The sequence below is a fragment of the Callospermophilus lateralis genome, chromosome 5 (genome assembly GCF_048772815.1).
Source record: "Callospermophilus lateralis isolate mCalLat2 chromosome 5, mCalLat2.hap1, whole genome shotgun sequence".
NCBI lineage: Eukaryota > Metazoa > Chordata > Mammalia > Rodentia > Sciuridae > Callospermophilus > Callospermophilus lateralis.
The window spans coordinates 107075957-107103161 of NC_135309.1; the positions used below are offsets into that span (position 1 = coordinate 107075957).

The 27205-nt window shown below is 37.2% G+C and overlaps 1 protein-coding gene across 2 annotated transcripts; it reads left to right on the forward strand.

Annotated features, from left to right (window-relative positions):
* Positions 1-26788, forward strand: Ptcd2 (pentatricopeptide repeat domain 2). Of its 2 annotated transcripts, XM_076857132.1 has the most exons (10): positions 1-124; positions 1334-1426; positions 4850-4979; positions 8602-8719; positions 11389-11467; positions 11873-11964; positions 14097-14210; positions 18880-18954; positions 20142-20255; positions 25960-26788. In XM_076857132.1, exons 1-10 carry the CDS (start codon positions 16-18, stop codon positions 26185-26187), a joined length of 1152 nt encoding a protein of 383 aa, XP_076713247.1. In that variant the 5' UTR covers positions 1-15; the 3' UTR covers positions 26188-26788. The 2 variants fall into 2 exon arrangements, with proteins under 2 accessions (XP_076713247.1, XP_076713249.1); XM_076857134.1 differs by lacking the exons at positions 1-124; positions 1334-1426; positions 4850-4979 and adding an exon at positions 5033-5809.
* The last annotated feature ends 417 nt before the right edge of the window (positions 26789-27205 follow it).

Here is a 27205-nt window from a genome sequence, read left to right on the forward strand (position 1 = left end):
GCGGCCCGGGACAATATGGCTGCATTTCGGTCCTTGGAACGAGCTCTGCAGCAAACGACACGGACTTCTTTTTATCCCGGGGTGGAAGCCGCAGGCTCCAACTGCTGCCGGTGCCCACTCGGAGGTATCCGCGGCATCAGGCCTTGGAAGGAGGGGAGGGGATGGAAAGGAAGGGAGTGTTAAGCCTTGGCAGGCCTCTCGTTGGAGAATCACTCATCGGCCTGGAGCGCGCCCTTGCCCTCCTGTCGCACGTGGGTATGGCAATGACCCCTGGGGTTCGTGAAAGCCCCCAATGCGTGGAAACGGAAGGAGGACTGCAAGGGGCGACTTGCTCTCCCGGGACACTCCTCACCCTTTGGGCAGGGTTTAGGAGGGAAGATCTCAGTTTGGACTCTCAGCTCTGCTGCTACAAATAAAAAGACCTTGAAAGGGTTTCCTTGTTCTCAAGATTATCCTTACCACCTTACCAATGGTTAAACCTGAGAATGCTAGTGAGTGATGATAAACATGTGTAGCACTTTGTGTCAGGCATTTTTCTAATGCATTTTACATGTAATAACTCCTTTCCTCCAAACACCTAATGGGAAAGGTTTACCTCCTCAGAGTGGGAGAAAACCTCTGTTTACAGAGGAGGAAACACTATAATGTTAAAGTCATTTGCCCAAGGTCACAGGGAACTGGTAGAGGCAAGATTTGAACTAGGTTAACAGTGGAGACCTCCCAATCATGCCATGGACTGACTTTTCATAAATATTGGCAGTACACAGAATTCTTTTATTGGGTGCTTTGCCATACTTCATCCATTTTATATCGTGCACAGCCGAGAATTCCGAAGTATGGATATTTCTCAAATTACTAAGCTGTTGTGATGATTTATCTTGAGGATAGAGTCCAGATCTGAAAGGCCATGATCCTTTTATTTCACAAAGGACAAAACTAGAAGTTTCAGTGGTTGTATAATAGCTTTTTCCACTCTACTATATGCTCCCAGATAAACCAAAACACGATATGCTTGTTTTACATTTAAATGACAGCTTAAAAAAAATGTCTATTACCCTTAAACCACACTGCAAACAACTATTTTGTCCTTCAAATCTCAGCTTCCTGTCAACCAGTCCTCATATACAGTTAATAACTAGCTCCTTTTACACACAAACAAAATTTATTTTACTGAATACTTTCATTTGCTGGTTGTTTCGAGATATTTTTCCCTACCAAGTTTATGTCATAATAGATAACAATAAGATCAGATCATTAGCTCAGACTCTACTTATGTTATTTGCTAAGTGTAAAGCAGTAAAAATGATGTAACTTTTTTTCCCCTAATTTTTAGCTAAAAGATATCTACTTACAGATAATATAATGAAATTAAAAGAATTTCAACATAAGAAGTTGGCTATTGCATATAATCTTCCTGACACCAAAGGTAAATAGAATTTATTTTGTTAATTCTTTTATCTGTCATTTCAGTTTCCTCTTTGTCTCTATTCATTCTTTGCTTTGGTGACCTTCAGTCTCATAGAAAAAGTTGATAACATTTCTTCTTAGCTTCCTAGATTACCCTTAGATTCACCTTTCATTTCACACTCTACTACTACAAAGTCTACGGCTTTCCTCTTGTCTACGACTTTCCTCTTACCTCTTGTCCCAGAATCCAAGAAGAGATGCAAATAGAAAGGTGCCACATGCATATACACACATATATATAAGGACTCCAGATGACCGGCTTTCAAACTTTTATGTAGCTTTCAGTGAAAAATATATTTAATCACATAGACATGTGAATGAAATAAAATAGTGCTATATGTGATGATGCATTTTGATTTTCTTGTTGTTTTGTTTTTGATACTGGGAATTAAACTCAGGGATGCTTAACCACTGAGCCACATCCCCAGCCCTTTTTACTTTTTATTTTGAGACGGGGTCTCACTAAGTTGCTTAGGGCCTTGCCAGTTTGCTGAGGCTGGCCTTGAACTTGTGATCCTCCTGCCTCAGCCTTCCAGGTTACTGGGTTTACAGGTATGCACCATTCATTGAGTCTAGCTCATTTTGAGATTTTTTAAGTCAGTAGGATCAAGGGTTTTTTAAAAAACAGGAGGAATTTGTATAAAACCTGGAGTTTAAAAAGTCCAGTGTGTTTGGGGGCAGTGTAGAGGGAAAAAAATTGTAGCATATTGATAATTATTGAGGTTAGATGATGGTAATTTTTCTCTACTTTTGGGTGAGCTGAAAATTTTTTTGTTAAAAAGCTAAAAACATGCTGGGTGCAGTGGCACATGCCTGTAATCCCAGCAGCTTGGGAGGATGAAGCAGGACAATTCTGAGTTAAAAGTCAGCCTCAGCAACAGTGAGGCACTAAGCAACTCAGTGAGACCTGTTTCTAAAAAAATAAAAAGAAATGGCTGGGGATGTGACTCAGTGGTTAAGCACTGAGTTCAATTACTGGTAACAAAAGCTAAAAACACAAGAATACCACTATCTTAGGTTTATTTCCTTTCAACATTTGAGAAATTTTGTTCTTCCCTCCAACAGAGAGTTTATCCTGGTACTTCAAACTCCTTTATGAATATTTCCAAGACATTCCTCTTTTGTAATAACTCTAATTTGTCTCTATTGACTTTTCCAGCTATAATCCCAGCTCTCCTTCTCACTGGGAAATGATTGTGAGCACCCAAGTAACACTTCTTGCTTTCATTCCTTCCCAGCTGTTCCTTTAGAAATCAGTCATCCCCCACTGCTTCACTAGTGATACTGCTATGTAACACCACCCAATTTTGTATGTAATACAAAAATAAGACTTAAGAAGTGCGATATAATGTTTTTATCTCCAGTTCATTATACTGAATAATCTAGACTTCTTTTTGCCCCAGGTATTTTTGACCTATTTGAGGTTTATAGTCAGGGCCCCATATCATTATCTAGTTGTTGTTTCCAATTGTTATAGACTTTTATAAAACTGACAGTGGTTCACATGTCCTGAAAGATAATCTAATTAGTGCCAACATACTCCATTGTCAAATTGGCATTTTTAAACTTCTGTCAGCAGTTCTTCCATTTTGAGAACCCACAACTGCACTATGTTGTATACCATATCATATGCCTCCTTACCCGACGGCTTCTATCCCTGCCATAATGAACCCGACCCTCTCTGGTGTCCAGTGTAGCTTCTTATTCATCTGGTCATTGCTCTTCTTCCCATAATGCTTTTACCCCCAATTCTGTTCTGTTACTCTTGCTGATTCCTGTACCCAGAATGACCCCCTGCTTTGTTTCTCCAGCTCTACTCAGTCCCTACTGGTATCTGTCTAGTTCCACCAAATCTGGTCTGTCCTGCCACACTGAGTCATTATAGCTCTCATAATAGGACTCCTCTGTCCTATTGTGTTTATAGTCCTTCACATGTCCCTTTTCCATCATTGTTTTCAGATAGCTTTGTATAAATATATTTTGCCTTCCTGAATAGGCTTTAAGCTCTTTGAGTGCAGGAACCATTCTCAAAGGATGACTCTGAATATAAATATATGATAAGCCATTAAATGCTGATTGATTTGTTTTTAATAGACAACATACATGTTTTGACATTGTGGATTCTTAAGATTTGTTAAGAGGGATTAGGAGGTTCAACATGTAAAACTATCCTTTTGAGATCTTTCATATTGGAAATTGCTTAGAAATATTTAATAGATTAAATCCTCTTAGATCTAACAGGAGGCAGAGTGAAAATGAGGTCAGTAATGTTACTGCTTACTAGCAGCTATTATATGGTGTTAAGTGTTTTCAGACATACCGTGTAGCCCATGAGATCTCACTTTATATACAAGTAATATAGTCTCTGTACAAAGGTCTCCTCCAGAGCATGCAAATGGCAGAGCCCAGGTTCTGGGCTCTAAAACCTTTAACCACTGTATGGCTCTACAAATAGATTAGAAGATCCTTTGCATTATGTCAAACCAAGTGTGTCTTCTTGTAAATCAACTTCTAGTTTTTGTGTTTTAATATATATTGTGCCACTTCCAGCAGCATTCCATCAAAGCTCTGGGCCTTGGAACAAATTGTAGATATTTCTTGGCAGCTTCCAATGTGAGAACAGCCCTGGAAAGCAGATGCTTGCTTGGTTCCTGCCTTGCATCCCACCCCACATTTAGTGATAATGTAGCCCCTTCCTAATGCCAAGAAGCAGTGCTTCCTTTTGGTGTTTGTTCCTATAGTTGATTAGACACAAAGATAAGGGACAAAGCTAGACTGTGGTGACCTTGAAGTGCTTCTGTCACTAAATGCTCACTAGTGGACTTTTTAAAAAAGTTATATAGTACTGTGGCATGCTTTCTAAGAACTGAGTAAAGAGAAACCAAGAGGAATGAAAGAAAAGTGAAAATGAGCCAGATAAAAGAAACATGAAGTCAACATCATGGATAAACCCATGTTCAGATCACAATTTCATTTTCCTGTTTGGTGCCCTGCTAATTGATGATTTGGGTATCTGATTATGTTTTCTTCTCGTAAGCTTCCTATAGATTAAGTTATTTGGGTAAGACTCTGGGACAGTAGTTCTCAAAAGTTGGCATACCTGAGAATCTCCCAGGGAATCAAAAATGCCTTTCTGTGTACTCCCACTAATAGAAGTTCTGTTGTAGAAAGTTTTGAGTGGGGCGTGGGCCAGTAACCCTATGTCACAGGTTTGCTTTAGGGACACATGACACTCGGTGTTCTAGAGGAATCAGTCAGTGAGGGGCTGTATGCCCAGCAACCCCTTTCAATGCCCCTTTGCAGTACGCTTCCCCTTTTCCCTGAGGTCAACCCCCTTACAGTCTTAGCCTGAGTGATGGCCACATCCTGTGCTTTCTTCTAGAAACCTATTTTAGAAACTTGGAAGAGAAATTGACCCAGAACAAACTCATCTTAAAGGACGAGTTGAGAATTTTGCTTCATTTGTGTCAGACCCGGGATGATGTGGAGCTGGCTAAAAATGTCATGTACAGGTGAGGCATTTCTTTAGAATTCCTCCAGCCTTTCTTTCTTCTTATTCTGTTCCTTTCCCAGAGCAACTTCACCCACCTCTAAGATTTCAGCTATCACCTCTACATTGATTCTTTCCAAATCTTGTCCAAATGCCTTGCCTTAAACCCCGGACACTGACATTTATTCATTGAATGAACACTTACTGGGTTTGTACTACATGCCAGGGGCTGAGGACAGGCTACAGTAATTCATGGACAAAGAAATCATCAATCTAATCACTGATTCCACTTCCCTACCCTCTTAACATACACAAAATTATTTCTCTTCCTGTGTCTTCTATCTAATTGACCCCCATACAGGACAAATATTTTGGAGCATTTTTCCCTTAGTCTGATTTCCCTCATTTCCCGGATGGAATAAGAAATCCCAGTGCTTGCTTACTCCCTAGTACTGATATCAGTGCAGGCTTCAGTGTTTTTTTCTTCGATCAGTTCAGTGGACTCCTAGCTGTTCTGCTTTTTCCTTAGACCTGTTTGACCTTTCTGATTTATTAGTAGAGCTTCCCATGTTAGAAGGTGCTGGAGGGTCCAAGAAGGCTTCACTTGAATTTCTGCTACTTCCACGTGGCCACATGTGCTCTCCTGAAATGCCTCACCAATCTTTAATCTAATTTGAGTGGCACTGGCTCACAAAGTCAAAGTGAGGGGAAATGGATCCCCCCTCTGGATGGATGGAGCAGCATGCACATACAGGGAGGGAAGAAACTGATGACCACCATCTATTAATCTAAGAAGCTACTGGGAGTATTTTTATACAGATTTTTTTTTCTATACAAAGAGTTATGGTTTTGGTAAGTTTTATTTTATATAGATATAATTATTATTATATATGTAATGATATTTTGTTTTCTAAATAATATTATAGCATAATTTTCCTTTATTAACACATACTCAGAAAGCATCTTATATATATCTATATATATATTTTGTGGTGGTGGTACTAGGGATTGAACCCAGGGGTGCTTTGCCATTGAGTACATTCTCAACTGCTGTCACCTACCTTTTTGTGAAGACTGGATCTCTCTTGCTAGGTTGCTGAGGCTGGCTTTGAACTTGGAATCCTCCTGCCTCACCCTCCCAAATTGCTGGGATTGTGGTTGTGTGCCATATTGCCCAGCACCCAGGAAACCTTACACCTTTTGATGACAATATAATACTCCATTATAAATTAACTACCTTAAATAACTATGTCCCCTCTATATGTTGGACATATAAATTGTTTCTAGTTTTTCACCAGTATACATAAAGCCCTGATAAGCAATTCTGCATAAAACTAATTCTTTGTTTCTTTTTGGGGGTGAGGGAGATCAGAGGGTGTATTAGGCAGTTTTCCATCGCTATAATAAAACACTAGAGACAGGTTACTTATGAAAAAAGTGTTTTATTTAGCTCATGGCACTGGCATTACCTCATTTCTCTTGATGGTGCCATGTAGTTGATGGCAGCAGTGGGAGAATATGAGAACCATGTGATCACATCTGTATGTGGGAAGCCAGAGAATAGGTGGAGCCACTCTTGGCCTTTTGTAACTACTGTCTCTCAAGAACTATCAACAGGTCAAGAACCACTTAATTCCTTGCAGCATTCTCAGTTGACTTAAGGACCTTCCATTAGGCCCCCACCTCTAAAATAATACATATACCTCATTGTTGTCATCCTGAGAGCAAGCTTCTACCACACAGACCCCTGGGGAACAAACTAAATCCAAACCACAGCAGACAGTAGGGACTTGTTAAAGTTTGTCAATATAAAATGTCATAATGTTTTTACGAAAGGCCTAGGCTGATTTACAGTTGCATACTCAAATTTCATGGTGTTTAATGATTGGAGACCTTCTGCAGTTTCCCCTCTCACTCCTCCTTTTACTACCTAAAGCCAACAGATGTTCGTAAGAGTAGCAAAATGGGTTAAAAATTCTGAACACTCTTTCCACTCTTATTTTTATCATAAACATTCAAAGTATGACTCTCAGTTCTTTATTGATGCAAATAGTTCTACCTAGTTGGCCTTTCCCTCTGTAGATAGCTGGACAAGTGGGAAGATGGGAAAGGTGGTCATGAGCTGAAACATAAATAAATTTTATGTTTTTTATCTTTTAATAAAACCACAAATGGGGAGTAACTTAATCCCCTTATAGTCTTGTCCAAATGCTGAAATTTGGTTTGTGGAGGAATTTTACATCCTCTTACTTGAATATTTCTTGTCAGTGGCAGTTCATTATCTCAGTGACTTTCTAGCACTTTTATTGTCTTGAATTTCATTTTGAATGTAAATGTCAGCTAAGGAAAACATTTGTTTTTGCTTTATGTTGTTTTTAATCTGGCACAAGTTTCATATGAGTCCGTACTGAAGTACAGATTTTAGAGGTGTTTCTCAGCATGCCGTGTGTTGTATAAGAGCTAACATACTAAGGACTTCCTGTGTCCTATAAGCAAGTCTTATCTCATTTAATCTTCACAGAATATTTTGAGTTGAGTTCTCTCCATTTTATAGATGAGGAAACTGAGGCACTGAAGGGTTTTGTTGATTTGCTCATGGTTACATAATTTGTAAGTAGAAGAGCTGGAATTTGAACCAGCATTTTGGAATTGGAGTCTAAATTCCTTAATCACTACTTGCTCTTGTTTTTTCATAACTTAATTCAAAAGAGTTATAATGAAGCAGTGAATAATTTATAACTTCTGAAGTTGGATTATAAAGTGTATCTTCAAAAGTACATAGTCCCTGGGCAGTACATAAGTTTAGAATAGACCAGCCATAATGCCTCTCCTACTTGCCTGAGTTATTTCAGCATAGGTAAAAAATATTCTCTTTTGTAAAGTCAGAGCTTTTCTCCTTATTTTAAAATCATTCACATCATGAAAATCATTGACATGTTCACCAGATTATCCTCAGTGTCTACAGCAGGAAGGGTGGGTTATTGTAAGTAACTTGTACTATTGATTCACAGTTTTGCAGTTTCAGACTGGCCACCTATAGAACTCTCAAGCTACATAAAATACATTGCTGTCCTTGAAATTCACCTTTTCCCAAGACTTACAAATTATATAAGTGCATTTAATTTATACTAGGTGGTCATGGTTCACATATGCCTACTTTTTTTGTGAGCTTATAAAAGCAGAGATCGCCATAAATTGTGAAATGTGTCAGTTGTCTGCTGTCCTGTATGGGCATGAAGCCAGCTTGGAGGAGCCCAGACCATCAACCCTGCTCCTTACCTTTCTTTTCTTGTAGGTGGGGCCAGTTCTGAGGAGACAGATCCCTGCTGTTTCCTAACTTAGCCTTATTCTCAGATCAATTCCATTGATATTTAATTTAGAGAATGATCGCAATGTACATTTTCTCCTCTTGCTTTTATTGCACAGTGTTTGTTGGCCTCCAATAGAGTCTGTTTAAAATGCCTGACATATTTCTGTACTCCAGGATTCTCTGATTTTGTTCAAATCTCCACTTTTCTCTTTCCAGATTGGAGTATCTCATTCCTTATTGTGTCCTTAGCACCTAGCAGAGTGCATACCATGCTGTTATCTGTCCTTTTTACTGTGTCCCACCTTTTGACTTATTGAATCATTTTGATTACCAGGTACCATACAGAGAACAGAAATGTCACTTTGGGGGAATATAAGTTTGGACCTGTTTTCATGAGGCTGTGTTATGAGTTGGATCTTGAGGAGTCTGCAGTGGAGCTCATCAAAGACCAGGTTATTTTTTCCTGATTAATTTGCCTGCCAATATGATTTCCTCAAGGGGTATATTTTGTCATTATCAGAAAAGACATCTTTTCAATACACATTATTCCTGGGTTAGATTTTCAAACAAAGGGGCCACTACACTGAATGAATAATTCAATTCTCTGCATTTTAAAAGTTTCCTTGGGGTTGGTTTATACCAAGTAGTATAAGTCTCTGTGCCTTTGCAGCAGTATGTGCCACATTTTGAGAATATGCTGACCTCTTTTTTTCAGGAACTTTCAGGGAAGGATGACTTAAGAAAAGGTGCCATTATATGATCCCTTTCTTATCTTTTACCTGTGCTCTCTTTTTTGTTTGTTTGTTTTTTATTTCTGATGGAAGACTACATTTGTAAAGTTCTTATCCACTTGGGTTTTTTTTTTTTGGTACTGAGAATTGAACCCTTTACCACTGAGCCATGTCCCCAACCTTTTTTAATTTTATTTTGAGGCAAGGTCTCTCTAAGTTGCTTTGGGCCTCATTGAGTTGCTGAGGCTGGTCTTGAACTTGGAGATCCTCCTGCCTGAGCCTCCCAAGTTGCTGGGATTACAGGTGTGCTCCTCTGGGCCCTGTTATTGTCCCATTTCAAAATGTTTTCACATATTATGATTTTCTTTTCCTAAAAATAAAAATAATAGTTATTTTTGCAATTATTTATTTAATATTTGCTGCATCCTCAACATTGTATTTTTGCACTTTACACATTTCATTTCATTGTTTTCCACAGTGAATCTGATAAGATGATGAGGAGACTGAGGCTTGGAGACATTATAAATTCATCCTTGGTCAGAAATATTTGTTGAATTTGGGGGCTGGGACTGGCCACTGTGTACATTTTAGTATATTTAGTAACCTCTATAACAAATTACTTTGTCCTTTTGCCTCTTTCTCTTTCTCATATAAAGTGTTCTGTATGTGGTGGAACTCTTAACCCTAGGCTTGTCCTGCCTTAAGGACACCTGTATGTTGGACAGATGACCATAAAATATAAGTAAGCAGACAAAAGGTAGATTCAGAACAGTACCAATAGTTTGATCTTATTTTATTTTTCCTTAAAAGAAGAAAAAAAAAAAAAAAATATATATATATATATATATATATATATATATATATATATTAATTACTATGTGGCTGTTGAAACTCAGGAAACTATACTGTATATCTTTGATATTAGAATTATTAAAAATTCTCACTTCATTTCATATAATTTTGTATTGTTTGACTTTTTAAATAAGCATGTTTTATTGTTGTAATTACTGGAAGACAAATGTTTCACTGTAATAAAGTTGTGAATATGATGGTGAAAAAGAAAAAGGTTTTTTAAAAATCATTTATGAAAAATTCCTATGTAAGTAAGTTTTTTGGAGTAGAATGAACAGAATTAAGAATTAGTGAGGGCTGGGGTTGTGGCTCAGTGGTGGAGTGCTTGCCTAGCATGTGTGAGGCACTGGGATCAATTCTCAGCACCACATATAAATAAATAAAGGTCCATCAACAACTAATAAAATATTAAATAAAAAAGAATAAGTGCATAAGACCTAATTTTTCACTGAGCTGTCTTCTCAGAAGTCTTCCCTCTCTGCTTTTCACACCTCTCCTATCTCTTTAGCCTTTATTGATGTCTGAAATTATAGTTTTCTTCTTCATTTGTATTCACTTGTTCATTTTCTCCTCCACCAGAATTGAGCTTTAGTAAATTATAAACCCAAGTAGAGTTTAGGACAGGGTATGCATATTATTTAGCATTTGTCTTTTCTCAGCATCTAGAACAGGATAGGTTCTCAAAAAAGAACAAACTTGAGCAATGCATTTAATGACATAATTTGAATATCACCTGTCACATTATCATGGCATTCATTTGGGGAAAATGTCAGGGACATATTGGTTCAAGGATAATGCACAGTTTCAGTCAGAAGGAATAGATCTATATTGTATAACATGATTACAATAGTTAATAACAGTATATTATAGTCTTACAAATTGCAAAGAGAATAGATTTTAAGTGTTCTCACCACACAGAAAATTTTAAGTATGTGAAGCAAGGCACATGTTATTTAGCTTGACTTGGCCGTTCCACAATGTATGCATATTTCAAAGCCACATGTCCACAGGAATATATGCAAAAATATATGCAATTTTAGTCAATTACAATAAACAGATACAAGATGAAAAAGTGTTGAGAAATAAATGTTGAGAGCCACTAATTTAGTGAATTGTTTTCAAAAAGTTATCCATTTGTGAATTGAGGACCATGGCTGTGTGAGACCCTTCTGTCTTGCTTCCCAAGTATATTCATAGCTATTGTATTATATTAATAGTTGGTACCTAGGTTCTAAGACCACCCTACTGGGGTTAACTGGTTTGTTTCTTCAGAGCCATGTTTCATACAGATGTTCTTCACTGTATTTATGAAACCCAGAGAGCTCTTGCCTCTTGTTCAGTGTACATATTCCCAAAGGCAACACAGTGGGCAAGCAGCTTAAACTTTTTTCAAAAAATAAATATTTGGTATTTCAGATTATTAGAGACCTCAGGAGGCCAGATGCAGCAAGAATAAGACTTGGATAGAGAAGATACAGTATAAATGCCTCCTTAATAGTTTTAACTTTTTACCAAACTGTATTGTTTTCCTTCATTAGCATTTACATGGTTTCTTCTCAGACTCCACATCATTCAATATTTTGATGGATATGTTATTTATCAAAGGCAAATATAAAAGTAAGTACTACCACCTGTTGTTGAAAAATTCTGCTGTTTTTGGTAACGTAGCAATTAACGGGGGGGGGGGGGGGGGGGCGGGGGGGAATGGACCATGCAAAAACAAGCCTTATGAGGGGCTAAATTATGGAGACCTCATTATTTAAATTTGAAAACATTGCATTGCATGTTATTCATTCAATGAAACATTTCAGATTTTGCTGATGCTAAAATTGTGGCAGCTTTTAAAATTTTAGTTCTTCCTACGTGACCTGATAATTTAATTTGACATTTAGCTAATTGCTGAATGACTTTAGAACAGCTTTTATTCTCCTGAATTCAGTAGATAGTGCTGAATAAGTTAGAGCTTTGGGCACCACCAGTAGATGGATTTAACACTGCTGGCCACTCCTCACTTTTTGGCAGATGCCTTGGAAGTGTTGATAGAGATGAAAAACCAAGATGTGAAGTTCACCAAAGACACCTATGTCCTTGCGTTTGCAATTTGCTACAAACTGGTAAGACTATTTCCTTTTAACTTTCAGGGCATTGTGGGTAGTGTTTGAAAGGGGGCTTATTTTTATTCTCTACAAATAAAGTTCAGTTTCTCTGAAGTCTGTTTTCCATCTGGTGGGAATATTTCAATTTTAAATGTATTCATTTTTAGAAAACTCAAGTTAGTCTTGTCTGACAGTTGGATTATGGGAAAAGCAATTAATTATCTTTTACTCTTCTCTGAAGATTGTGCAGATAGTGAGAACAAGAGACTGTGTCAGGGTCAAGCTCTGCTCTAGAGTTGTCTCATATGCTGGACTCTACTAGATCTGTTTTTCCTGTTGCCATTTTCTCTGAAATCAGAGCATCCTTCTGTGTCAAACTCCAGAACTACCTTGCTCTCATCTGTGAAGTTTTTGTGATTGCCAGTACTAAAGTGACATCTCCTCCAAACATCCCCTAATTGTGCTCTATTTATATCACATACTTGTACTTAACTTTGCCCAGATTTCTTTCTCCTCACTGAGCAGGAGATCCCTGAGGCTTCTTTGTATCCCAGCATCTGACATAGTACCTGATACCTGACAGGGCTTTAATAAATGTTTATGGCATTCAGAAGGCTTTCTAAGGACAGGGGCCCTGGCTTATAAGTCCTTATGTCATTACTGTACCAGGATTGTTTCTTATACATGAAAACTATTCCTTCAGTATTTGTTCAGTGATTGATAACTGAAATAGTGAAATGACCAAGCCTCAGTACATTACTTTAGTCATTCATGCCATTTAATCTTTGGATATTTGGATAACAGAATCATTTTATACTGAAAACAAAAGAACACCAAGCAAGGCTGAAGAACGTGAGCCTTTGAAAAGCTCCCTAATATAGCAGTACCAGCTTTCCAAAACAGAGAGGCAGGTGGGTTAACAGTGGAAATGAGACCAAATGGGAAATTGAGAAACGTGGAGTCTAGTCTCAGTTTTGTATCAGCTGACTTGTCTGTGAACTGAGCATGCATGTACCTCACTTATAAAATGAGAGCGGGTTGGATTCAGCAGTCAGCAAGCTTTTTCTGTAAAAGGCCAAATAGTAAGTATTTGAGGCTTTGAGGAACATACAGTTTCTGCCACATATAATTTCTGTCACATATTCTTTGTTTTTTATTTTTATAAGCCTTTAACAACATAAAGATCATTCTTTGCTGTAGATTGGATATAACCCAAGGGCTATCATTTGCTGACACCTGGGTTAGATCACATTCTTCCCAACCACACCATCCTATGATCCTTCTGGAGCAGAAGGCCAACAAAACAACACTGGAGTATCAGTTAGTCAATTTTCTGGCCAATTTAAAGACACTTTCCTGTGTGTATGCTGAGGTAGAATTCAATTCTTATGCATAAGAAGAGCAAGAAGACTTTTCTCCTGCATTGTGTCCAAGAATAACTTGTTTCACTTAATAGAGACAAGTTGGAAAACTGAGCTGGTCAGGCAGTGCAGATTCCAGGTCAGTTCTGAGAACTGCCCTCTCATCAAATGCAGACTTGTTTGAGGATTGGAAGGTAAGTCATGGCATGACAGAGAACACACGCACAGCTGGTGCTATTCTCGAAAGCTTTATCTACCTGCAGCGTGACACGGGGTGGAAAGGGATTTGGTTCACCATTGTTGTCTTGCTGGTTTGTGTGTCACTCTCATTCTTGAATTTTTTTAAGGTTTCTGTTTTCAGGAGATTCTTTTATAATTTATCTTCATATTAGTGTTGATGTTTTTAAATATTTAAGCTTATATAGATATTTTCAGATTGGAAATCCTCCCAGAAAAGTTTCCTAGTGTTACTGAGAATTACTATACAATTTAGTAGAGTAGCAGGCTGTCTGGAAACTAACTTGCCCAGATAAAAGAGACCTGGATGCCCCAAGTCAGAAGTTGACAAACAGCTTGAAAAGTAAAGTAAAGCTAGATTTGAGTGGCGAACATGTAGGTAACCTGTTCTGTTTGCAAAGACCATTATTTGCTGCATGAGGAGCTTAGCTTTTTAATTGACTTGAGGTAGGCTCTAGGAAATACAAAAGAATATCTGAAATGCTAAGCACATTAATTAGTTTTAAAGTTAAAAGTTCATGACATTTATTAAGCAATCCTGTCTCCTCACAGAATAGCCCAGAGTCTTTTAAAATCTGTACTACATTAAGAGAAGAAGCCCTAATCAAAGGAGACGTTCTTTCCAGGAGAGCCTCCTGCTTTGCAGTGGCGTTAGCTCTGAACCAGGTAAGATTTGGGGTGCACATAAGTAAATTGGGAGTGGGCAAGACTTCCCTGCTTTCATTTATTTTTTATTTTAATTAATTTTTTACCCTTCTGACTGTGAAGTAAAGAAAAAGTTTCTGTAAAGAAAACAATGCCTTTGTTGCCATGGCAATCTATACCTATGCCTGTAAAGTATGTTTTTATTTATAGTTGAGGACCTAACATGCATTTCTATTTAGAATGTGTTGGCCAAGATCCTGTGGAGAACCAGAGAGGAATGCCAGACTCTGGAGAGAATTTTCTTAGTTAATTAAAATGAAGATTGCAAATGGTCAGTTTATTATGTAATGCTCTCTGAGAGAGCAGTTTAATTTAATGCTCTCCAAAGCTGAATTCACCTTAGATGAATGAGGACTCCTGCCACAGCCCATTGCTAGAATGGGATTTCATAGTTAGACCCAATTACTATTATTAGTTTGAGGCTTTGCATCCATTCTCAACCCCCCATTCCCCTCACATCAGATAAATGAATGCATCTGAAACCCAGAGAGGACACCTCCCGGAGTCATACCTCAGAGTCGGTGAAGGACAAAGATCTGGAACCTTGGAATATCCACTCCTTTTTTAAGGAGAAAACCATTTTTAATTGAAAAATAAAGCAACACATCTCAAATAAGACTCTGAACAACATAAACTGTAATTTGTTTAAAGAAAAAGCTTTCCTAAGTGGTATTGTGAAATTTGGGTATCAATATTAATACAGTTATCCTGACAAATTATTTAAAATAAGAGTACAGGGTTTATCCCTATTTCCAACCCAGTGATAAAAGAAGGGGCAATTTTAAACAATTATTTTTATACTTGAGCTCCCAGAGAAAAGCAAATCCCAAATATTTTCCTTATGAAAAAGCTTATTTGTAAAACACATGAGACTATTAATATTTAACTCATTCACAAAACTTCAGAATACAATTTCATCAAGATGACCTCTACAACAATTTTCCTTTAAAGAAATCTGCAAATTTCAGAATGATTTAAGATGACATGTTGGGCATGTTAAACTTTGAAAGAAACTACTAAAGTTATTGTTTTAACAATATTGGATAAAAAACTGTGGTCCAAAGTATCTTTTTAAAAAGAACTCATCCTGCTGTTCTTAAAATTACATTCATGTTACCGGCAGAAAAAATGTTAAAGCATACAGTAAACATTACTCTTAGAATAACAGAACAAAGGCATTAAGATGTATGGCTTTTTGTGTGATTGTTATTACTGTCTATAAATAAAGTCATTGCTGTTTGACTGAAAAAAGTTTTTATAAAACTTCACTTCCAAAATTAACATTTTTATTAAATCAAGTTTATAAAAATATTCACTGTAGAAAAGTCAACAAGGGTTTTAAGAAAACCAGAATATACATTTTTATACAATATATGTATATATTAGCAGCAAACTACTTCTGAGATTTTGATCTTTTAGTAATTTTAAAGAAAGCATAAACATTGTGTATTAGGAATGTTGGCGAATTCACTTTATCCTTTATTCTGTGATTTGGCCCTTCTACAAAATACTTTATGCTTCCCAATATTAAGAACAAACTTAGTTGACTATAAAGTAACGAAACCATGGCTGGTAAAATCTATTTTCACTACATCATAGTCATACATTATTTTTGAGAATAACAAATGAACACATATAAATAGGTAATTGTGTGTGTGTATACTCAATTTTTAAGATGTAATAGCAACCAACTTTATGTTATTTAGCATTTGACTGTTAATTTTTTAAAAATTTGGTGATATACAAAATTTTAATCAAATTAGATACTTCAGTCCTATATGGTGTGTTCATTTTTAAATCCTTAATAAAAATCTATATAACCTGACAAACTGCATGCAAAGATATATATGTATATGTTATGTATATACATACAAAAGTATATGTACATATATATCTTTAGCTTTGAATTTCTTTTTTTAATATTTTTTTTTTTAGTTGTACATGTGCACAATACCTTTATTTTATTTATTTTTATTTTTTATGTGATGCTGGGGAATGAACCCAGTGCCTCAAGCATGCTAGGTAAGCGCTCTACCACTGAGCCATAACCCCGGCCCAGCTTTGAATTTCTTTAAATCGAAAGTTTCTAATAACTTTCATCCTAGCTAATGAGAAACACTGGTGAACTAGCCACTCTTAAAGAGCCCCGCCTATTCCAAGGCCTTAAAAATACAAAATATTTTGTATGTTTACTATGTAGTTAAGGATATTTTATGGCAGAGAAATACTACCCAAACCAGGTTATTTATCCAGCTGGTGCTACCCAAACCAGGTTATTTATCCAGCTGAGAACTCTTATTTACTTCTAATTAGAAATCAGAATATCTGGTGCTCCATTTCCATATGCTGCTGGAAACAAATCACTGAAGGACAAAGACTGTCCTTCACTTAATAGGCATCCACTGGTTCCCTCTTTGTCCATGGGAATTGTTTAAGGCACATAATTTCATTTCTTTTTTTAGCTCTTTTTTTCCTTTATGTCTGTGTAAGTTACATTGTTTAGAATACAGATGAACACCACTGTCATCATATTTTTGAATCGCTCACTTTCATATAGTGCCTTTCTTGGTTGTATTTAATGCTTTTGCCCTGAATTCAACTTTGTACAATATTAATCTCTTCCCTTGTTTGGATTTCTCTTTATTTTGACTAGGTTTACATATGCCTGATATACACATTTTCCCATTCTTTGATTTCCACTCTTTCTGAATTGTTTTGTTTTAGGTGTAATCTCTTGTACATTGCATAAATTTCAACTTTATAATATTTGCTGGTCTTTCCTAACCCACTTATATTTATATGACATATAGATGATCTTAGGTCTTACTTTATTTGATGCTTTAAATTTTTTTAACTTAAAATATCCCATATGGTTGTTTCTCTGTTTTTTGTATTTTTGCTCTAGTAATTACTTTAAAGCTATAACTTTATTGAATTTTCTTAATTCTCTAGTTCCTTTGATAATACCTATTAATTCCCCACTATAAGTGATGGTGAAATTAGCATATTTTCTTTTTCTCCTCTTATTTTCGTCCTTCACTACCATCTAATTTTAGTTGATACATTATCTTTTATAGTGTTCACTTTTCTCTTAAATATTTAATCCACAGGTAATAAAAAAGAAGAAAATGGCATACTTTACTTTTTAATCTTCATTTTCCCTTTTCTTCTTTTTGTTGGTATTGCCATTGCCCTGTTGTCCAGGTGTATGACATTTGCTGTCTGTTCTGTAACCATATTCCCTACATTTGCCTTGACCCTCTATATGTAGTTAAATAAGTTCCTTGCTAGTTGCTTTGCTATTATTCTTCCAGTCTTCTTTTTGTTGGCTCAAATGTTTTCTTCTATATTTTCAGAGGAGTAATATTCTCTTGAGCTCTTTCCTTAAAATTATTTTATTTGCCTTTTGTTTTTGTACTTTACAGTTTGGCCAGGTTTAAATTTTTGAGTTGACACTTGCTTTTAGGCATTGCTCTTTTTGTCTTCTGGTTTGGAATATTGCCATGGAGAAATCTGAGGTCTGCCTGATTTTTTTCCACTTATGATTGATGTGATCTTGTTCATTTTCTCATTTGTGTCCTTGAAATCCTTGGGAGTATTTTGTATTGGAATTTCCTCATCTCATCAGTTATTTTCTTATCTTTGTTTTACTGTGTTCCTTTCTTTAATGAAAACACAGTGTGGGCTGGGGTTGTGGCTCAGTGGTGGAGCGCTTGCCTCACACATAAACAAAATAAAGGTATTGTGTCCACCTACAACTAAAAACATTTTTTAAAAATGTCTCTGTGGAGTTCATGTGCTGCATCTTTTTTGATTATTCATCACTGAAAAATACAAATTTCTCTTAGAACAGCCATTTGCAGGAAGTTCATTTAAGAGAGAGGCAAAAAAACAGGCACCTGAACCCTATTCTAGACTAGCAGGCTTTTTGTTTAGGTAAAGTAATTAATAACATGTATGTTATTAATGTTATATAACATGTAAAGTTCTGCCTATAAGTATGTATAGGTTTACTTCTCCCTGGCCAATGAGAATAGGCATTGTGGTGGTTTTCAACGACTGTCTCTTTTGTGCTGCTGCCATAGTCACACACTGCTTCCTGCAAACATGGCTTATCTGTGGAAATCCTTGACTTGGCTCACCTGCCACTACAAGGACCCAGAACATTTCCCTCATTAGTTTAGAACTGTGTTGACTTTACTGTAAACATGATTTTAGGTTGTGCACTTCAGGTTGGCCTTGTGAGATCCTTTAAAAACCTTCCCAGGCTCCCTCTCCAGGGTTCTCAAGTGTTTCCACCTCTTCTCTGGTTTGAAGTTTTTATGTCAGAGATAGGATTTGTGTTTGTGTTTCTCATTCTTGTTTTACTTAAAAGCTAATTCCAGTGGGACAAGAGAAAATTCTAACCTAATGCTGCTATCTTAAAAAATCTGACTTAGGCAGGTTGTTAAAGCATAGAATTATATGCTATTGGATGACACATTTTATGCAGTATTTATTTTTGATTACTGAATACTCTGGGGCTTTGTGAATAGTCATATTCTGCCTTCCATTAATGATCTTTGTGATAGAATAATAACTCATGATTTGGGGTAATATTTACTTTGTTTGTTTGTTTGTTTTCCTTCAGAACCAGGTAGCAAAAGCTGCATCCATTTTTTCTCAAATCATGAATCCAGAGAACATAACTTGCACAAATTTAAATGTAAGTGACTTCTTCATGGTTAAAGATAAGACTTGAGGTGCTTAGATGATGGGATAGGAGTAGAATTGTTGGAATTAACAAGAAACTCTTCCCCTAAAGCCAAAGCCATCCAATAGTTCAGAGCATCAGGAAGGAAAGAAATCCAGTAGAGTGTGGGAGAGGTGCTATAGGTGGATCATCGGTAGCTTTTCCTGGAGTTGAAATGAGGTTAGTAGAGAGAAATCAAAGATAGTGAGATGGGCAGGTTTTAATTTAATTTTAGCTAAGGTACAGTAGGCACTTTACATTCATTAGCTCATTTTATAGAGGCCTATCAAAACAGTATTCCTCCGTAGTATAGATAGGGAAATGACGAGTCAAAGGGTAAGTTCAGTTACCCAAGTTCTCATAGCAGATTATATGAGTCACGGTTTTAACTCAGACACCTGACAGTGAGGCCCCAGGTTTCTCCTCTCCAGACCTACAGAGATGAGGAGGGTTGTGCCTCTCTCATCCAGGACTGGACCTGGCCACTCCTCCTGAGTGGTAATGAACAGAACATAGGATTAGATGTCAAAAAACATGATCCACTACCAGTGCATGTAGCCCACTTTGCAGATTTAGACTCTTCAGCTCTCTGTCCTTACCTGTCTCTCACAGCTGTTAATCAACTCTAGTAATATCGTTTGTTTTGTTTTTACTTCTCCACTTCCTACTAGTTGTGGACAACAGTGGTGTCCAAAAAGATACCAGAGGCTGTCTATGCCCAGTAGAAGGAGAAATGCAGAGCATGGTAGGCAGAGCATGTGCTCGGTGCCAGGGTAGGAGGATGGGCTCCTTTTCTCTGAACTGGAAGGTCAGCCAGTGCATGTGGTGGGAGGGTTATCCTTTAGGCAAGGATCATGTAAGGAACCTTGAATTGATGCTGAATATGAATCATCCTCTTCATGAACTGGGTCACCGACTTAAAGATAGTTTTTTTGTTCAAAAATTATAGCCCAGAAATCTCTTCTAAATGTCCAGTCTCAATTTCTCATGTTACAACATAAGCCCTGTTTTGAACCTGCACAAGTGATTGAATGTGTTAGGAATTAGCATCAAAATATGGTGAGTGCCTATTGATGCAAACTTATGTAGCTAGGTGCGTTTCCCACTATTGAAATACTGCTCATGCTTGTTTTTGCCTTCTTGTTTCTTTTTTTATTCAGATTATTATCCATATCCAGTCAAATATGTTGGAAACCCTGATAGATATACTAACGAATGCTGCAGAAGGAAATTTATCAATATTTGTGAAAAAACGTGTGTTCTCAGAGGAAGTGGTGAGTGTGCAAGTGCTGCAGAAATCATTTAAAAGTGAAAAAGCACTCTTAAAAATGTTCACCTGATTTCTTGATTCTTTAACCCATTTCCTTAAAGAGATGTCTAACATGGTAGCTCCGTCATTCCTGTTGTAAAGCTTTTGTTTGCATATAAAGATTTGTTTTCTTCTGACAGAATATGTCTTCTAATAGTCTAGGAAAACATCTTTGTTTATGTTATTCTTTTCTGTGCGCACTTTTCATGAGCTTTGTTTCTTTTACACGTGGATGACAATTTTACATTTTTCCTTTCCCCTAAAGCTTCCAATACTTTTCTCCTCTTGTCTTATGCTCAGTTAATGATCTTGCTTCCTGTTTTATGGAGAAAATAGAAATCATCAGAAAAAAATGACTGCCCCATAGACAGCCTCTGGCTCCTTTCTCTATATTCCCATGGTGACTGTACGCATCTCTTAATCTAGCCTTGCGTGGTGTACTCTCTGCCCCCTCTCCAGGGTATCAGCCTAGAAATTGTCTTATTCTTTTGAGCATCACAACATCTCCTTTCCTATGGTCATTCCTAATAGTAAACAATAGGGTATAGTATCTTTCATCCTAAAAATTTGTCCTACCATGTAGGTAGGAAGATTCAGCCTCATAAAGTCAGTTCTCCCCAAGTTAATGTGATGAGATAATATGATCCCAATGAAGATTTCACTGTTTCTTTCTGTAGTTTAAGTTTAGATGCAATTACAACCAAGAAAGACTAGCTAAGAAAACCCTATGAAAAAGAACAATAATAAATATAAGGCTGAGCAGATATTAAAGATATTAAAGCTTCTATAATGCAAACCATGACAATAGCACATGAATGGGTGAGCTAATGAGATAGCATTGCAAGTCCAGGGATACTCAGATGAAGACAAAAGCCAGTGTCTCAGATAAATGAGAATAGATAGACATTTCTAAGAAGTGGTACTAGAAAAAGTAGAGAGCCAGTGGAATACAAAAATTTTATTTGTTCTTGTACCGCAAACCAAGATAAATTCCAAATGGATAAGATATGAAAATTTCAAAATGAAATAATGCAATCACTAAGTATAACCATTAGTGAATTACTTTATATTCTGACAGTGGAAAATTTTCTTTCTTAGTCAAAATCCAAATCAATAAAAGAAATGATTGAGCTGGGTATGGTGGTGCATGCCTGTAATCCCAGCACTCCAGAGTCTGAGACAGGAGGAGTTCAAGGTCAGCTTCAGCAACTTAGGAAGAACCTTGTCTCAAAACAAAACAATATAGCTCAGTGGTTAAGTGTCCCTACGCCCTGGGTTCAATCCTTAGTACCAAAAAAGAAAAGATTGATAAATTTGCATAAAATTTTTTTGTTTTGTTTTTCGGTATGACAGAGACACCATAACAAAGTCAAAAGGTAAACAAGTTGGAAGGAAAAGCTTTCAAACTTTAATTATACAGAGAGCTAACTAACCTTAATATATAAAGAACACTTTTTAAACATTGTAAGAAAAGGACCAACAACCCTAAAGAAAAATGGGTAAGAGATAGGCACAGAATTCACTTAAAAGAATTATGAATAACCTTTAAATATTTGGAAAGATTCTTAACCTTGCTCATATTAAAGGAAATGCAAAATAAAACTTACCTGTGGTTTTACTTATACCTTAGATGAGTAGAAATCTAAAAGTTTGACATCTTATTCTTTGAATGTCCATTTTCCATTACTGTAATGAAATACCTCAGGCTGCTATTTCTTTGTTTACAAAGAAAAAGTGTTTACTTTGTTTACAGTTTTGGAGGTTGAAAGTTCAAATACTGTGGCACAGGCTCTGACAAGGGCCTCCTTGGCTGTGTTACCTCATGGTAGATGGCATCATGGTGGAAACTCCTACTGGAGGAGAAGTCACATGCTATGATGAGAAACCAGAGTAGGAGAGGGGCATGCTTATTCTTTTATACCAATCCTCTTACAAGAACCAACTCAGGGTCCCATAGAATCTCTTCCAAGGGCAGAGACCACAGTGACCTCCCACTAAGCTTCACCTCTTAAAGGTCCACTACTTCTTAACCACGCCACACAGGGTTCCAAGCTTTTAACAAATGAACTTTTGGGAAATAAACCACATCAAACCATAGCATTAAGGCTCTGAGGAAACAGGAATCATCATCTCATGAGGGTGGAGGGAATCCAATTGGTATAGTCCTCGTGGGGAGACATTCAGCAATATGTAGTAGAATTATAAACAAATTTACCCTTCGACTCAAGCCTCCCACTTCTTAGAATACATAAACCGACAAAAATGTCAGAAGCTGTATGTAGAAGGCCGTTTGTTGCAGGCTGATTTGTAATAACAAGAGACTGGAAATAACCCAGTTTCTGTCTTAGATAACTAATTGAACAAATTAGGTTGTATTCATATGAAGCACTGCTATGCAGCTCTAAAAGAAATGAGGAATAACTACAACATGTAATTCTGTGGATCACTACATATATGGACCACTTGGATATATATTACTAAGTAAAAAAAGCAAGATACAAATCAGTGTGGTGTGCTCTAAGAAGGGATTGTGTGTGTGTGTATGTGTTCATACAGGCAGGCAGTACATAATGGCAGTTTGATCAGTGACTGACTGCTTATGTGATGGCACTCTCGTAAGATTATATTGCTTAGACAAGTGCAGTGGTATATACCTGTAATCCTAGCTACCTGGAAGGCTGAGGCAGGAGAATTGGAAGTTCAGGGCCAACCTCAGCAACTTAGACCATGTTTCAAAATAAAAAGGGCTGAGGATGTAGCTCAGTGGTAAAGCACTTGGCCAGCACGTGCGAGGCCCTGGATTTAACTGCCAATACAGGGGTGGGAGCATGGAGGGCTCTCTATTGCCTAGTAACATACATGGTAATCTTTGTTTGTCTGAGTACACTTATGTTCACATAAGTTTCCTGACAACATATTTCTCAGAACATATTCCCATCATTAAGTGACACATAACTGTATATTTATATGTGAATAGGTTGAGAGTTTTGAAAAACAACAGATGGAAAAACCAAAGCTTAATCAAAACAGTTGTGAAAAAGTGAGAGAACTGTGACTTTTCTGAATGTACCTTGTTTGTATATTTGACTTTTTAAAACTAGTTGTAGATGGACACCATGCCTTCATTTTATTTATTTATTTTTATGTGGTGCTGAGGATCAAACCCAGTGCCTCACACAAAGCGCTCTAGCTCTACCACTGAGCCACAACCAGAGCCTTGTATGTTTGATTTTGGAACAAAGTAAATGCTTTGCAAAATTCAGAAACAAAGTTCAATAAAAATGAAGAGGAAAAGAAATTCCTAGGAATTGAAAGCAAAATGAAACAAACCCTTGTGCCATATTGTAGGCTTAAGTATGCAAAGAGGAATTATTGCTGGTCATTTGAAATGTAGTCATTTGTACATCTCTAATGCCATGTAACATAAGGGAGAGGAGAACTATAAAGAGATCATAAATTATTGACAATGATCATATTGTCAGTAATAATACTGGCATTGTTATTTTGACTAACAGCATGGTCTGTTAGTTGGTCTGCCCTATTCCCTGTTTCTTCCTCTTTCCTCTGCCTGAATAGTCCTGGCCCAGGCTGTTGACCAAGGTGGCAGGTGGCTGCTTTCTCCCTTGTCAAGCTGTTGCCCTCCCAGCCCTTTTCCACTTATTCCTCACTTCTGCCCAAAGACTTCTTCCTGCCGGCAAAGGAAGTGTCAGGAAACTAACTGGATATGGTTAACTTAAAGCTTCTTTGTATTTGAGGTCCCAGCTCTGTAGGTTGTGGCCCACCCAAGCCATTCTGGAATAAATTTTAAAAATAGAGGAACTGGAAATATGAACAAATTTTGTGTACCATCATGTGTGTATGTATGTAAGTGTACATATATACATTCACAAGCACATATGCATACATGATTGCATAACACTGATACAAATCAGTTTTCTCAACAGCATTGATGTTAGTCCTTCCTTAGACCTATAGTCACCCATTTACATGACTGGAGCATCCAAACAAACCCTACATGGAAAAATTCTGATATAAGACTTTTTTACTTTGAAAACTAATCTCAAGTTCAGTGTATTACCCCTGGTTACTGTGAGACTGCTCAGAGATTTGCTTGATGAGAAATGAATTGATTTATAACAAGTCCAGTAGATTTTGAGTTAGTTCTAAACACATGTATGAGGGATTGTATATGGAGTGTAATATTGTCAACTGTATTTTTTAAATGCTGTATTTAATATTTATACCCATTAAAAATGTGTGAAGGGGCTGGGGATATAGCTCAGTTGGTAGAGTACTTGCCTGACATGCACAAGGCCCTGGGTTCAGTCCCCAGCACCACCGGAGGGAAAAAAAAGTGTGGCAATAAGACTAAACTTAAGTTGCTATTATTGCACCAGAAGTATTAAAAAGAATTGTTGATTTTCTGCAGTGCTGTTACGAAAAGACTCAAGCATTAGCTATTTTTTTGTTGATTTCTTTTTTAAAATGAAATTAATAAAATCTCTTTTCTACATAAATTTTAGCATGGGACTCACGATGCCATTTAATATTTCTGTGGTGATACAACCGATGTAGTGTATGAAGTTAACACACAGTTTCCTCCAGCTTGGCGTGTTTGCTCCTTTTAGAAGCCAAATGCTGCACATTAAATCATTTCACCTTGAACGTGAGGACTAAACAAGCTATTCTTTTCAAGAACCATTATGAAGAGCTTAGGCTGCTTGTCTGAAGGTTTGGCTGGAGAAATGTGCAGCTGGCAAATAAAATGCTTTATTTAGAAGATGACCAAAGGATTTGTTAGGAATCTTGAACTCACTTAAATTTCACTGAGAAATATACATAAGCTGTATCTTGATAAGAATTAAACTAGGCACAATGTTGATTTTGTTCAGAAAGTAGCTTCACGTTCTAACTTTGAGCTCACTGTTATTTATAAAATTAAATGCTATATACTTATTGTTTATACCTCTGGCCTAGACCTCTCCTCTACACCCCAGACCTGTATATTAACTGCCTTTCCCCAAGTCCACATAGGTGTATCACAGGTGTCTCAGTCATGTCCAAAACAGACCTTGATTTTCCCCTCCAAAATTCACTCTCCAAAATATATTTTACATATATCGACTTCTTCATCTTTTCTCTATTCTAAACCACCATCTTTTCTTCTCTGGACTGCTGTAGTGGCCTCCACTATTATCTTCATGTTCCTGTACCCTCCCATTCATTCTCTGAACAGCTTTTTAAACCTAAATCAGATCATGTCCCATTTAGACCGTCTGATGTGCTTTTTAAACTAAATTCAAACAGTTACCATGGACTGACTGTATGTAAAGCCCTATGTGGTGTGACCCTTCATCCCGCTCTAATCATTACACTGAACAAAGTTAATTCCATTGATATTTGATGTCCTTCCCTGATGTGTAACACTGTTTAATACATGCCATTTGAACACTCTTTTATAAGAAACTGTGGTTTTCAAGTATGAATTCTGAATTTTGCATGTAGCTGGTGGACTCTTTGTTATGCCTCTTTGTGCCCCAGAATCCTGGTTTTTATCACTTTAATTGTGCACTTTACATTTTTACTCAGGTCTGTTTCTTGTTTCTTAGAGAATAAAAAGAACAAGGAAGAAATCTTGTAGAGATGTAATGATCTGCTCTTTCTTCCAGTTGGTCAAGGTGAGAGAAAAAGTGAAGGATGATGCACCCAACCTTCTGGCCAAATTTGACGAGATCTATGGGAAATTGCACATAAATGGCCAGGTCACCACTTATACACTGGATACTCTGCTCTGCCATACCCCCAGGGACAAGAAGTCCCATACATTGCTATTAAACAAGAGGACAATCAGCCGTCGGACCTTCCAGCCCCTCAGCCAGTCCCTGTTGGCTGAGTAACCTCCTTTTCAGACTTCTTCAGGTCTAAGGGGCCTGCTTCAAGTGAACGGTTGGCTTTTCTGAGATGTCAGGCATCTAACTTTGGTTGACGCTGTGCTAACACCAAGTCTTCTCCCTAAGTCCTGAGTTCATTGAGTGGTGACATGCTGATCAGAGAAATTATTATGTTGTGCCACTGTGAAGACCCAGATCAGTCAGAGAAAGCTCCGCAACCTCAGAAAGGAGACTTCCCCTGTGTGAGCTGCTGAAGGAAGAACGTGGCCATGCTCACAGGGGGAACCCTGACAAGCGCCCTGAAAAATGGCCTTCACTAAATGTGGTCAATTCAGACTAATTTTTTTTCAGGGAATAGTTACTTGCAAATTATACCCTTGCAGAATTTAAGAGATCTAAACCTGTATCCTACCATATTGGAAAACATGGATTTTCATAGTGTCCTGCCATCATTTTAGCTCTTTGACTCTGAAAAGGTACTTGAGGCTCATTTTATCATCTCCAAATAGTGCTTACATGTGGTTGTATAATAATTTAAAATTTTCATTTAAATTCATAGAGTCTTATTTTCTCAAAAATAAGAGAAATAAAAACACACCTGAGTAAACTTCTTGTGATTGTGTTCATTTTGTCAGCAGCACAAACAAGACCAGAATTTAGTTTTCAGAACAGATAAGCCAAATTTAAATGGTTACTGTTTTGGTCAGGGGTGAGCGACGTACTTTTCAAAATCAATGCCAGTGTAAATGATAATGAGTTTTCTTTGTGGGTCATAAATATTTGGTCCTCCAGTTCATCTCTTTTGTTAATGATCTCTTTCTTGGAAGCCTTTGCCCTGCCCCCTGTAAAAATAAATGTGTGGTGAGAGCAGGTCAGCATTTTTACATACTTAGGATGAATTTTACAAACTGGCCACTGATGTGCAGGATACACAGCAGCCCCATGTCAGTTGTGCCTTTTGTTTCTGAAGGTCCACAGAGGATGGGCCCAGCAGCAGACTCCAAGAGTACTACAGACTCTTTCT